Source organism: Varroa destructor, unplaced genomic scaffold (genome assembly GCF_002443255.2).
Source record: "Varroa destructor unplaced genomic scaffold, Vdes_3.0 BEIS01000003.1, whole genome shotgun sequence".
In the NCBI taxonomy this organism is placed as follows: Eukaryota; Metazoa; Arthropoda; class Arachnida; order Mesostigmata; family Varroidae; genus Varroa; species Varroa destructor.
In genome coordinates, this window is record NW_019211456.1 from 34,581,371 (window position 1) to 34,596,968 (window position 15,598).

The 15,598-nt window shown below is 40.5% G+C and overlaps 1 protein-coding gene across 1 annotated transcript; it reads left to right on the forward strand.

The window, feature by feature from the left end:
• The first annotated feature begins 2,189 nt into the window (after positions 1–2,189).
• Positions 2,190–12,193, forward strand: LOC111246540 (uncharacterized). The gene is made up of 3 exons (XM_086982944.1): positions 2,190–2,779; positions 4,120–4,220; positions 11,318–12,193. The coding sequence occupies exons 1-3, from the start codon at positions 2,226–2,228 to the stop codon at positions 11,872–11,874; spliced, it is 1,212 nt and encodes a 403-aa protein (XP_086839070.1). The 5' UTR covers positions 2,190–2,225; the 3' UTR covers positions 11,875–12,193.
• Positions 12,194–15,598: the final 3,405 nt, after the last annotated feature.

Below are 15,598 nucleotides of genomic sequence, written 5' to 3' on the forward strand. Positions count from 1 at the left end.
ATGCTGGTTCAAGGGAAAGAGCTAGGAAAATGCGGTTTTCTTTACTCCATTAATCAGAGATCCGCGAATTGCTGCTGAAAGGCCCTCTTGGGTGGAGTGAACAGTTGCTAATATGGTAGGTTCGGACAAGGCCACCTCGGTCACGTGGAAGGTCGCCAGTTGTGCCTCCCCGACACGCACGCAAAAAGACCCCGAGAAATACTGTGCAGTTCAACGTGAAGTCAAATCCATCGGGCATTCGAGTAAATAGACCGGAAGATGAGAACATACTTGTAACGGTACGAAAATGATTATACGAATTCATGAATAAATACACAGCTCTAAGCAGAGCGAAGCGGCTGTAAAGCGCGTGATAAGCTCAAGTGAACCTCTATCACTAGCTATCATTTGGCAGCAATTTCCATTTTAAAGGTTACCTCCATATTCTAGATAGCGACCATACGCTTCGAAGTACCGCGTTTTTTAGATTTTCGGCGTCAGCCTCGCTTTGTCATACGATTACAGTTTGTTATATTGTGCATGAATAGCAGCGCCAACGTATTTAAAAAGGACAAAATGAATCGTAATAGCTGCTACTTTGCGGCTGCGTATGAGTCAACGCGGTATCGTCTATGATTCTAGTAACAGTGAAAAAGGCACGGTTATGGCCTACGCACGGTTAAGGGCACAAGTTATTATTAGCCAGATAGTACTGCAGAAATTTACCAGAGGGCAGTAAACGGTTATTAGCTTTCGTGTTATTTACAAACATTTTGATCACAATTAGTAATATATATATATAACTATAAAATATTTCAATAATGCTTTTATTTAATTGAGACTTATTCACGTTAGTGATCTTTGAATTAACTTTTTTTTACCTAATTTATGAATAAATTTCATCGTACCTAAATCTCGATTTCGATTTTGTGTTCGCCACTTTTTTATATTGTATGAAGGTTAAAAGTGTCAAATTGATCCCTTGCGCGACCAAAAAGCAAAGCACCATGCCTTGGCATCTGTAAAACAGATTTTTACTCAACTCAAATACATCGCTATCTAGCTAAAGAGATGCGTTACAAAATGTCGCTATATCATTGTTTACCGTTACGAAAGATTTAGCTGCATTCCAATCAGTTGTTATTGTCAACATAAACGTTGATTGGTATTTTCAACGTCATTGCAGTACATGAACATTCTAATTGACCGCGCTGACTGAGATAACAATTTACCAGCATGGTAGACAGAAACGCACCATCCAGTCATACCGCCTTTGTAAAGGTAGACGTCAATACTGCGTAACAATTTTTTTATAATTAGCTGGCGAAATCTTGAAGTAGTTTGAGGATTTGCTTGCCGATTGAGGTTCCTTGTAGAGTCACAGGTCTGATTTTTTTAGAGCTACACACTTACTAACTGTCTTTTTTTGCGAGAACAATTTCGAAGAATTGCCTTTTTCGTGTAGCATCAGAGAGCCCCCCGCTATCACCTTGCTGAAGCACATCTTTACTTTTCTAGCAATGAAATGCTTCGAGTTTTCCATTCGATACGGCCAGCCCAAGCACGAAATCTAGGGCATGTATGTCCGAATTTATTGTACACAGCCGCTTGGCCCTAAAACTAGTACGCAAAGACGCTGCCCACTAACCTATCACGGGCGCATGGCACTGCTATGCTGTCTTGATATTTGTACCAAGAGAACGCAATAGTACTTTTTCTGGATAGATAATTTGCCCGTGCACAGCGTACTTGAAGCAAGTAAGAAAAATATATATACTTAAAGAATTTCCAAATACAACGTTTGATGAATATGCAACTCAAGGGTGAATTGTAAGGATCTTGCACATGTCCAAACACCGATTTCTTACAGTACATTAAAAAAATAGATTATAAATACATTTCAGAAACGAAAATTCCACGCCGGAACGTATCACTAGTAGTTCACGAGGCGGACGGCTGCATAATAATATAATGAATGGAAAAAGGTGACGGCTACGCTTTCGGAATGCCTTCGAGATGAACAGACAAATGCCTTCCCACTATACATACATTTGGAGCGCTCCGATGGTCAACGCCTGTGTAGACAATGAGGATCGGCAGTAACCACTTTTAGTTAGGAGTGGTTAGCGCTAGACGACGAGCTGGCAACGATACTGAGCGATAATTCCTTTTCTGTCGGAGCGGTGCTATATAAACTTGTCGAGCGGTGCGTACGACACCGTCTACAACTAATCCTAATCAGAATCATGAAGGCTTTCATCCTTTTCGTTGTCCTGGTTGCATCAGCTCACGCTGCTCTCGGTGGACACGGTATCGGTCTCCATACCGGCTCCTCGGTGAATTCGCGCGCCGAGGATGGTCTTGGTAACTACAAATTTGCTTATAACGAGAAGCACGCTACCGGCGGAACTTTCCGATCGGAGGCTGGAAACCCCTGGGGAGTAGTTGGCTCATACGGACTTACTGATATTGATGGACGCCAGCGTGTTGTGAACTACGTCGCCGATGGACTCGGTTTCCGTGCCTCGATCAAGACCAACGAGCCGGGAACCGCTCCTCAAGCCGCAGCTGCCACCTCGATCGCTACCCCCGGCGTTGCGGCCATCGCCAAGACGATCGCTGCGCCTGTTGCTCTGGCTGCCCATGCCAGTTACGCTGCCCCCGTCGTCGCTAAGGCTCCCCTTGGCCTCGGGGCTGTTGGATATGGACATGGTCTCGGATATGGCCATGCTGCCCCTATCGCCCATAGCTACGGATATGGGGTGGCTCATGGAATCGGCTACCACGGCTCGGGATATTAGTCTACAAAGACAGTTTGTGATTTGGCCAAAAATTCGAAAATACTTTGACCGTATGCGTCCGCCAGAATGCCAATAAACACTTCAAAAAGATTATGCGAGAAGTGAGTTGACAAGTTCATACTATGCGTTCATTCAAAGGGAGATGCGGCCATTATATATATATATACGTAGCCTTGTATAAGTTGAGCGGTTGCTAGTATCAAGCTATAAAGCGTACGCATAGTACGTCCGATAGCATAGAACAGTTCTGAAGGATATGCCTCATGGTTGGTTTCACGTCCTCGTCTCTATGATGTATTTAAAAAGGAATCATTAAGCAATTTGTATAAAATGCCTATCATATTGAAGTTATGTCTTGCAATTACGGTTCACATTTAGCTTTTTTTACATTCTACCCGACTGGTACAACGAATAGACCAAAAACAACTCATTATAATACAACGTTAAATGAAAAACTAAAATGTCGTAACGCTCATAGTCACCACAGAAAATCCAAATTAAACAAATTAGGAAATGGCTTGATTTACATGGCCCTATGCTTCCACGGACAACATTTGCTCGACATTTGACATCAGGACTTTATTTTTAATATATTGTACTAAATTAGTAAGCGTTTTAATGTTACAGTGTACCGACAAACAGCATAAAATTGAAAGCATCGCTAGACAGGTCAGCTTAGTAAAGAGTCCCTTTTTTACTATCCCCCAAATAAGCTTAACTTAAATATATTAACGAATATTTACTGACAGAGGCCTTGTTTAGGTAAGAAATTGAATTCGAATATGAAATAGATAGGAGTTAGTAAACACTAATAACTCGAGATTTTAAATGTTTTTTGTGTCATCTCTTTATTAAATCAACATTTGGCCTTGTGGTAAAAGACTTTCTCGAAGGGCTTTACAATACACTAGGAAACACCGCGGGTAATTTCGAAGCTCGTTGCTATTAATTTGAATATGCTTTTAATAAAAATGACGCCTGTTTACGAAAAAAGGATCTGTATTTTCGTAGCAGAAAATAATATTGCAAAAAAATCGAACTCCCGTATGGATTGTAGGCGCCATGCGAATCATGCAAGTTCTCGAATAACTGTTTAAGTTAAAAGCGTTTGTATCTGGTAAATTAAAGGTCTGACTTGTTACGGTAACTTGTTGTAAATACCGAGCAAATATTCTATTACGATTGTTATAACTAGAGCAAAAGCAGTAACAAACAAATGTTGCTAATAAGCGCTTCTCCTCCTTGTAAATGTTTCACATGTCCAATAACGGCTGTGATTTTCTTCTATTTAATTACAGTTCTTATGTAAGGTTGTGTGCAATGGCTTTTGACATTTTAGTGTTTTTAAGGAAAATATCTATTTCAATAACACGCGTTGGGCGCTATTTCGACGTAAATTTCGACCGCACATAAACTGGGCGTTATTATACAACAGTCAAGGTGCGATTTACGCTCTTTTGTAGATGTCAGCTCGTTCACGTCGGACTCTATCACAAACACCAAAAAAAAAAACAAGGTAATAATTACGATTTTTCCCAGTGGCGTCTCAACTAACTAGCTTTCGTTGATTTTGGTTTCTCTATAAAGGAGAAATATTGCTATCTTAGCAGCTTCGATTTTAAACTCTACGATGAATAGGTTAGTACAAACGAATGATGTATCATGCTAGAATATTGGTTGATACAAATAATACTTGGATTGGTACTGGTGAAATTAGGAGCAATCGAATTCGAGACGTGAAAATCTTTCTCCATTTTGCATTTAACTTTACGTTAACTAAGCTAAACGTATATGTATGTCCGCTGAGCTGTAGCGGTGACGTCATAACTTTCGTTTTAGAATCGTTTCCTTTCGAAAAAAAAAACATCTGTATCCTTTGCTTTTTTTTTGATGTTAGCTAAACTATCGGGGAATGGTAAAAGACTAACTGTCGCGTACAGCGGAATCGTGACGATCAAGGTATATATATATATATATATATATGAATCGTGTGTTAAATTATATAATTCTATCATCTCGAATAGAATGACGAAACGAAAAGAAACTGTTGCGCAGAATCGATAGCATTGAACGAGGTGGAAAAAACCAAGCTGTTTCCTTGCTGGCATTGAGCTTTGTCAGTTTTACCTATGACGATAGTATGTGCGCCAAGCGCGGAAGTGACGATGACGAGATTGTACCGATCTATGTGCCCTTGTCGTTTGAAACTCGACAGAAAATTAATTTTTGCGGTCTGTAAGGATAACTGTTCCGTTAGAGATTAGATATAGAATTATAATATCTCTGCATGTTCAAGGAAGAAACCTCTAGCATCTACAGTAATACTAAGTAAGCATAGTTACGGTTACAAAAGCGATCCGTAGAGGTCAATAATCTTGGCCAAAGACTCGGAAGATCTTTGGAGGGATGGAAGCAAACCACTCGTTTTACTGCCGGTTTAGCTAGGCTAAGCAAAGAAAAAGATAATTTTCTGCAGCGATGGGGACGATTTGTTTACGATGTAATCCGTCTGCTAGATATACCTGTAAGATCGTATTGGTCGTTGCAGACATCGCAAGAGATAGACTCACATAAACTAAGAACTCTTCATAGCTCTGTACTCTACTAGTTATCCGCGACCGTCAACGATAACTGATCCGGGACAGTTTCACGCCCCCCCGCTCCTGATTGGGATTCTGCTGAATTAAGTACAGCTGTTTTAATGAGGGACGGCAGGAAGTATGTTCGTGTTATCTTCTAACAGTAAACCTCACTCAGGCTGTGTAGCGTTCTAGATAAATTGTTTCAATCGAATGAATCCTACTGACAAGCAAACGCCGATCAACAACTAGCTTATCTCAAAATTTCCGCACTGGGTAAGCTAGACTGGTCGTTGCACAAATATGGCGGACTCATTTCCTTTGCCTTTAGCCCATACGGGCGTATGTTGAAACGGGAACACTAACCAATCGGCTCAAAGCTCGTGGTGTTGATAATGTCACATTTTTAATGCAGTTATATAACGGCTACAAGCGATCAGGATAGTTGTAATTGCCCTCTACCAGCATTATTTTTTGTTCAATATAAATAAATGCTTGACTGGCACATGCATAATTCGAAAGCTATTTTCTTTTAAATAGTTCATATGTATATAAGTGTGCATAACTTGATTAAGTTAAAGTAAGTATTTCTACTAAACTTTATTTTGTAGGTGACAGTGGATTGGCATGGACATTGTACACTGCCTCTTTACTATACAGAACACGACATGATCTGGATGGCTTATCGGCACCCCTTCGAGTACGTTGCCGCCGTAACCATAAGCAGGTCGTCAGTGCTGGTTTAAAGTTCACCGTTTCTATGGATTGCCATGTCGCTTCCGAAGTTTGTTAAAGCCTCAAAAAGCTTTTAACGAGAACAAATATTTGGTGCTTTGTCGAAGAGATGATTTGTTCAAACGCTAAAAATACAAGTTGAAAGAAAACTATGCAGAAGCAAGCTCGTGTAATAACTTCCGGTGAGAATCCTGGACTACTACACACAAAAAGCATTATGGTCGTGACGAGCTGAGTTTGCTGTCAACTATAGCAGACCAGCTCGCTACATGAATATGTCGAAAATGTTTCCTCGTTATTTTCCTGTTATTATTATTAAATATGTTATTATCCAACCACCGTAAGTATCGTGAGCTTGGCTCAGTCCGCCGACTAGAAATAAACAACTCCTCTGTCATACTGTTTAAACAACAGAAAGCTTTAGTTAATGATGACCATTCAGTTACATTTATTATACGATTGGTTTTATTGCCCCTTCCAGCACATTCATCCAGTTCCAGGCTTGTTATAAGAAACATGGTTTCTTTTTGTCCACACCGACAACAAGAGGGAAACGATGCAATGCTTGTCATCGTACCGCCCATTTTCTCTTCCGCCCTCGCATCACCACAAAACCCCCATTTCAAATCAAAGCACCAGAAGATACCTACTCGTTTCTGACGTTTAATGTCTGCGTTGGAGAAATCCATTTCAGTGCCAGTTTGCGTTCATACGATTACCGCCTATCTCATCCGTTTTCGTTAAAAGGGTCGTATCTGATTGGATAGAGTTTAGCCATGTGGTGGCCATTTATATGCATTTTGCATGGCGCAACTCTTCGTATAGCCTGTCGCACAGAACTTTCCCTATATACCATACAAGCATTGAAAAGTGTCTTGAGAACCTATCAACAGTACATACTTTTACTGCTGGAGCAGTTTCTAGAGCAGGAGCAGGCTTATTGTCAGTCAAAATAATGCAAAATGTATGCTCAAGTCATAGAATCATCTCACAAAAAGGGAAGAACTTTGCAAATAGGTTAAGAAGATATGATAGATGCATTAACGGCTTTATTTTAAGAGAATAGACGTAACATACTGACATAATTTAGGGTTTTCTGATGATATATACAGAGTCAGTGTTATGAAGGATTGTTACGAAGGAACGATAACTTGTCTGTTCGCTCCGAATCCCTTTTTTTCGTCACATCTATTTGAGAGACATAGTGCAGTGACAAAATAAAAACTATTTTTTTTTTGTACTACCATATTCTATCGGCACATGTTAATCATTTGATGATAAACTCTAGTTTCTCTTCTCTATTTATAACAAAAATCCAGTCTTCGAAGATTTTTTTCCAGATATCTGGAACAGTTTCAGGGGTATCTCCATCACCTGAGTTAACATTAATATTTCTGCATCGATAAAACTATAGAATTTCAGTGTGGTTCAGTAGTATGATATATATTACCATAGAAGTACGCTGTAAGACTACGATTTCTACTGGGAAAAAAACTCAACATTATTTGATCTTTGTTGTACACTTTTAAAAGGCATTTTTAAAAATTATACAGAGAGCATGTTATTTTGCTAGCGCGTGTCTTCCTATATTAGGTATCTATGTGCAAATATCTATAATTGGACCTAGGTACCTATATTTGTATCGAAATTATCGAATATAAGAACTGGTAGGTCATCGATAGATATGCTAAAACACGGTCACCTAACTTTTTTTCGCTAGATAGCTTGAAAAACGTTTATTTATATAGATTCGCTCCTGACATAGAAGCAACTTTGAGATACTAAAAAATACGTTGCCCCTAGCTTGTTTCCTTGGCTAGACATTACTGGGCACGTTAAAAAGTTAAACGCAATATTTGCTACTCAAAATACCCCAGTAAAAAGTAGGTAGTCGAATCGTAGAATTAGGCATGTTGCCAAGGGCGTAAATAAAATCTAAATAAGGAACATGGAGGTAAGACGTTCTCTACGCGATGTAATTCTTTCGACGGATCTACTTTTTTTTTTTTAACAGAAATCTGTGGTATGCCAAAAATATTCTCAGAATAGTAGTACAAATCGGGCACTACCCAGTCGAACTCATTTCACTCATAACCGTTACATATCGTTGTGTTATAGTAAATTTGTATGAAATTTTGCGATTAAGGCTAGATATATTGAAATACTACCTCTGAAGTTATCTTCTCTGTAGTTCCATTTAGACACAATACGCGCACTATTATTTCCTTGAAAAAAAAAACTTTAACGGCTGTCTCTATATTATGGCAAAGTTTTCCGAGCAAAGATTGGCTTCAGGATCCGTTTATTTTTGTACATTATTAATAAAATTTTATTACACCATACAGCTGTAATTGAATATAATAATAATGTTGAAAGTTGAGCTTTTACATGCCATTGCTCCTATTGAACTTCTTATTTGCTACTTGCTGGGCCCATCATTTGCTATGGCTTTAAACGGCCTCACAGACATTCTTCAGTAGAGTATGGATTGATAGTCTACTGGCACAGGTCAATGCGAAGACCCTATAAACGATGCGCGTTATATGTACTTGTATTAAATGTAAATAAGAGAAAAATATATTATAAAATATGTAATGCTGGCATAAAATTGATCTAACCGTTGATAATGAATAAAGAAAAAAAAAAAAACTACTCTAAGTACTTTCCGTCGAAGGCAGGATATTATATATATATATAGAAAGAAGCCGATATAGAAGCGGACATCTTTTTTCTAACAAAAATTAATGTCTTATTCGTATATCAGTTATGATCTTATTACGCTGTTAGCCCGTATATATTATTTATCGGTACTGGACACTGAGTAAAAATGAAAACCTAAAGCTTCAACACTATATTACATTAGAAGGTTAGATCAGTGTTATTTATTAGTGGACGGTTTATCGTTTAATCCCTGCTGAATATTCATGCTTGTAACGGGCTACCCGTTAGTGACCCACGAAGCACATTCTTCACAAATAAACATTTCACCTTTGTGAAGTCATATGCGCGTCGTGTTCGCTTTGACCGAAATTCTGTGACTGGATCGCGGTCATTCTGTGACAATTGCGGTCTATCTATACATATATATACATCTTATATATATATATTCTTCTCACTTCCACCTTTGTACCTACGTACGTCAACTACTGCTATCTGTGGCGTATCTCTTTGTCTAATGATAGTGAAAAGTAACTTCTGCTTAAGTGAGGACCAAAATCATGCGAACTCGTCAGGTGTCATCTGCCAGAAATCATTAACTCATATGAGGAACGTTGGACTTGCCCGTTTTGCCTATGTGCCTTATGTATTGAATATCGAGATACGTGTTAAAAGAAAACTCTCGTTGACGCGATGCTGCATTAGACGAACTAGTTAATTGTATTTATTGTTCTGTCCCCGATATTTTAAAACAAAAACAGTATTAACTTGGACAAGTTTTGTGGTAACGCCGTGACAGTAAGTTCTTTACGCTCATATACCACAATGTGGTTTTTGCCTTTTTGCAGGGTTTGCTGGCTTTTGGCAACACGATGTGCATAATAAATAAAGGGGACGACTCATCAGCATGTAAAAGTATCACATGTATCGATTCCAAGTCACAGTTAGAATACGGCTAGCGGTTATCGTTGTAGCTATAAGATAGATAGTCCTTTCGAGCTGAGAAGGATGCGCCTGGCATCACTGAGCGCATTTATAGCTTGCATCCTGTAAATGGACGAGAAAGCATCGTTGACTACGTGGCTGATGCTCGTGGCTTCCGAGCATCGATATCTACAAATGAACCTAGAGCGGCATCGGTTGAAATCGCTAGCTCAAATCTGGATCCGACCCGAAAGCTGCACCCGTAGCCATCGGAGGTGCCGATATCGCCGCTACTTTCAGGAATAAGCGGTCTACCTTCAAACGGCCTTTCACTGACTATGCTTGATGCCCGGCACAGAAGCCGTGAATCCTCGAGAAGCGCCAGTTAAGCCCTAGAATAAAGCATATATAGTGACTACCCAGTGCAATAGAACCATTAATGACTCACCGTTGTCATCATCATCTTCGTGGTATTGAGCGGTACAGGTCAGCGTCCAGCGTTTCATTTGTACTATTCAAGCATATGGCACGCTCAGCCATTTATTTCAACACGGAATCTCCTACTGTATAAGCGACCTTGGCGCGGTCATTGTTCGGCCAGGGTTACAAAAAACTCTGATAGTCAAAGTTTAAGTGTGAGAAACTGTAGTAACTTTTCCATGAACGCTGTTGATCGAATCGAACTTGACTGTGTTGTGCACATAACCATGCGTATGCTCAACAAATATCTATTTTTATTTTGCTTTGTATAGCTTAATCGGTGTTTTGCTTAAAATTTACTTCATCTATCAGGATTAGTCCGCGAGCTGAAAGGTAACGGGAGCGTAGGTTATGTCCCACTGCGCTACTCCAACTGATTTTCGTGATCGCTAAAATGGAAATTCAGGGAAAAGTTCGTCTAAAGAATTGGCCGATCTGATAGTGAAAATGCTGTACTCGTTCGTTATCTATTAGCAAAAACAGTTTATAAGTATAGTATGACCTTTTTTATGGTCTCGGTAACTTGCAGTTAAAACCTTTCCGCCACCTATGAACTAGGTACAATATATACATTAAATATACGACCCGTTGTATTAGTTAATTCTCCAAATATATAAACATCTGATCACTGGTTTACTTTCAAGTTAAATTTAGTTAGTCTTTTTCCGTGCCTTCGCTTTGTCAGAAGGCCGTTGTCAGAAGTACTTACTTCGGATAGTGACAGCTCTGCATTCCGAACCAATCGACGAAAAAAACCGGAGGAAATCTGATTTCGAAAGTATTTGTTTGCCGCTGCCGCTAAGAGAAATATATTCATTATTATTTCGCTCTCATGCCACTAACCCTGCCCCAACTGGGACGATAAGCCAGAAAATGTAAGAAAGACGGTTCCGTTTGGCGCGTCAGTCTGGCGCTAAGAGAACGCTGCGCCCGTGGTGTGGTCAACGGACGATGGACGTCAGAGCAGCAGAATCAATTGCGCTTACACAGCAGCCCGTGCTGTTGAGCAGCCGCAGCATGTGGCTTTTCTAGTTATGAATGCCCCCCGCCTCCAATGGGCTGGTTAGTGTTTTGCAGCCGGTGCGTCTTCAAGGCCGGGTTACTCCGCTATATAACTGTGGAGGTTTGCCACCATGAAAACACACCCACCTCACTCACTATAAGCAACCATGAAAGCATTCGTTGTTTTGGCCGCCCTCGTTGTGTCGGCTTACGCTGGTCTCGTTGGACACGGTATCGGTCTCCACACTGGCTCCTCATTGAGTTCGCGTGCCGAGGATGGTCTTGGCAACTACAAATTTGCCTATAACGAGAAACACGCCACCGGCGGAACTTTCCGATCGGAGGCTGGAAACCCCTGGGGAGTAGCTGGCTCGTACGGACTTACTGATATTGACGGACGCCAGCGTGTTGTGAACTACGTTGCCGATGGACACGGTTTCCGCGCCTCGATCAAGACCAACGAGCCGGGAACCGCTCCTCAGGCCGCAGCTGCCACCTCGATCGCTACTCCCGGCGTTGCGGCCATCACCAAGACGATCGCTGCGCCTGTTGCTCTGGCCGCCCATGCCAGTTATGCTGCCCCCGTCGTCGCTAAGGCTCCTCTTGCCCTCGGCGCTGCTGGATATGGACATGGTCTCGGATATGCCCACGCTGCCCCTATCGCTCATGGCTACGGGTACGGAATCGCCCACGGCGCCGGCCACTACTACGGTTGAACAAATTGGAAATCTGGGAAAGTAAGATGTGTCACAGTCACTTGACCACTGTGCGCATTAGGCGGCTAAATTATTAAGAAAGATAACTACTAGAAAGCATAAGATAACAAACGGCAAGCATCAACCAAAGCTCAACTATACGCATGGACTACATTCTTTGATATCCTCTCTCTTACTTCTGGTGCAATCAGTCTGTGGACCTTCCGCTCTGTTCTTCTTATTGCTCTCTTCAATTTTATATTCTGTGATACTTCACCCTATACACTAAAATGCAATAAAGTTGGAAATAAGATGGAAACGTCCGTTATTAGTCAAAATATGTGTATCTTGTTGTCAATAGAAGTCATAAAAGTTTAAATTTAGCGTAGCACTTTTCGGCAGCATAAATTAGTACCAAAGGAGTGAGATGTTACTGGCATTTATTATATAGACAACACAACAAGTAACAATAACAACTGTACAAGTAAAACTCTAGATTGTTGTTCGTGGTTAGTCTACCGAAATCCTGTTCAGTGGCCTTTGAAATTAAAATAAAAACATAGGCTCTTTACACAGATGGTATTGTCGATGGACAGCGATAATGCTTTTCCTTCATTTAAGGTTAAAAACTAAAAAGGCTAAATTACACTAGTTATCAATCCTTTGACTACGGATTATGTCGGTATTTGCACAATGTCTTCACAAAAAAAAAAACGTACATGCGTAACAGTCTCGTAATCACAGGCTTGAGACGCAGCTTTTCCTGCTAATCTATGCCGTACAGTTTAATTTTATTCTCTAGTTCCGAGTATTCGAGTGCAGTGGCAATTGCTTCTTTCCCGTATCCTGGAGAACAGGCGAATTCCCTCAAAAAAAATGTTAAAAAAATATAAAAAAATGTAAAAAAAATATATTATTGTAACAATAACACCCCCCACCCCGCCCTAAACTACAGTAACAACAGGTGTAATATGAGTGAGAATACAAGGTGTCGCAATAAAGATTATTGCGACACAGAGTATCGGTAACTAAAAATCAAAAATTAAACCCTAACTTGGGAAAGGTAAATAATCTGACCTTTTTCGAGGGTTCGTAGGCTTAACTGTGTAAAACCGCCGACGTGTTTAAACAAGCGGTGCTCGTTCGTTCGTGATATTATTAATTGTTTCGGACTTTTTATATGTAGGTCTCATAGTCTTCTAGACGCAGTCGCTTAACATAGCCATTGATCATTCTCTATTTTTTATTATAGATTTCTGTTTTGCTCATCAAGCCCTAAACTGGTCTCGTTTATCTTTTTTTTTTTTTTTACCGCCTATAGTACTAGAATCTCTGTTGCTCGGTGCTTAGAAGCCGGGTGAACTCTGTCTCATTTATAGTTTCAGTATTTGATAAAGGAAGAGCCATGTTGTAACTTGATTCGTGCAGGCGAAACGGTATAGAAGTATAACGAGGTCCTGTATAACGTGTGGCATCGGCATTATGTTGAATTATAATACTTTTGAAAACAGGATTTTTGGGTAATCAACAGCTTATAGAAAAATACATTTGTATTAATAAGTAGTCCGAGTTGAACTGTCGTTGGTCGCTTCCATAGGAAGCGCCTCCGGAAGAGTATCCAGACTCCGCTAGGAAAGATTCGCCACGCGCGAATCTTTCCTAGCGGAGCCCCGTGAAACTTGTAATTGCCAAGGCATGTGAAGTCATCGAGGAACCTATGTGCAAACCGATGTCGTGTCGAACAAAACCGGCCTAGCCAGATGCCACATAGGCCGCGAGAACGTCAGATTCCTTCATGATGTCTGTACAGGCTGCAACGAGCTACTTATGATAGCATAGCTTCTACATAAGCTTCAATACAACAAATGTCTTTGTTCACCCGTTTGCAATAATCATCAATCATTCATTGATTGTGCACTCTCTTTAGCCTGAGACGCAGCTATACTCTGTTTGACATTTGTTTACATCATCCAGTGGATACTGCCCGTGATGACTATATGCAGCCAACTAGTATTATGCCTAAACACCAAGCGAACATTTCTTCTGGCACAGGTATTTGAACAAGCCGCGGAACTGATGTACATGGAACTGATGTGCCAGACTGCCACACTGTGCTGGGTGGGCTTCGATACCATTCGCTTCAGCCGTTGGCTGAATAGCGTCGTTTGGCGTACGGATTCGGGGCGTTGGGCGCGACCCGTTCGAAAGTCGCTCGATAACGATTTCTGTGAGACTTTAACGTGTTTTTATTGTTCGAATAGTTTCTATTTGCAGCGTAATTATATAATGAATCGATATTTATTACTACTGCCAACAGAAAATGACGTCAACGAATAGTGGTACGACGATGGTAATCAAAATAATGAAAAACTGCTTGGATATGGGCGAGAGCGAATGGTCGTCTGATTTTCCAGACCTTTCAATGGGCGTTTAAAGTATTTAGCGATAGCCATATACATAAATGTGAGCAGAAGGGACCAGCACATGCGGCACAGGTATTAATTAAGTCGAATTTGTGAACGACAACCGTGGATAGTTAGAGGAACAGGAAAAAAAAATCATTCATTTAACATATAAGAGCCGCAGTTTGGAATATTTCCCATATTCGCGCTAGCTAGATACGACCATGCAGCAAACTAACGTCATAGAAATATCTGTTATCTAGGGAATGGCTGGGCCTTAACGGGAGACATACTCATCGGTCTCATAGTGTTAAATTTTTCGAATTAGTGTTCATTTGCAAACAAACGCCAGAGAATTCGACGCCTTGTCCAAAACTGGCCTGAAACCAAAATTATCGAAGACCTAAGCAAGTAATGTAGGCTCAATTTGTTTGGCGCCTTTGACCGTAAAAAAAAAATGAATTTAAAAATATCGGCAAATACAGTATCCTACTGGAAATGTGTCAGTTACTGACTGACGGATAGGGTGCACTTGTAGCGTAATAGCATATTTTTCCCAGACCAATTGCAAACCAGTTTACGTCTTAAAAATAAACATTTTTAGGCCATTGTTGCTCGCAAAGTTCAGTCGCGCGCGTCAAAATCAAATCCAGGGAGTATGGACGATTTCCTAATTCTGTGTATGCGAATGTCTACATTGAAAAAATCTGGCCTGCATAAATCAACACTATCGTTTAAAGAGCAGTTTTCGAAGCACCTCTGAAGGGACACTCGTCTACCCCAAAAAGCCTATTCGCCTCATGGTACCTATTTATTTTATCTTGTTTGTCAATTTTCTACTGGGCAATTGGGTCTGGTAAAATTTCCTCAAAATTTTAGGGAACTGCTTAACATTACACAGTCACTTGAGTTAAGCGGACTGCTAACAAGACGGTGCGTTTGGTAGAAGTAATGAGTGGAGCATGAGTTGCTCATACGCAGATTATTAAATGAACTTTTAATTGTGTAACAATAATGGTAATCGACTTCATTAATTTGAAATCAGTTCACCAGGGGTCGAAGGATACTGGTCCTGTGTTTCCTAAATTGAATTCGCCGAAAGAGATATTAAGTTCGTTCTTAACATAAACGGGATCAATGCCCCCAAACGATGTATCCAGGGCTGCCAGGAATCGCTACCTGGATACTGAGCCTGCTAGGGAAAGGCCAACTTGTACAGTACTATAGGCGCTCTATTTTCACTAATACAAACATTTAATATAGGCGCCACTGAATGCATGTACATGCCTGCCTGCATGTGAATGCAATATCAATATAGGCATACGTGGTGTTGTGTACTGAAC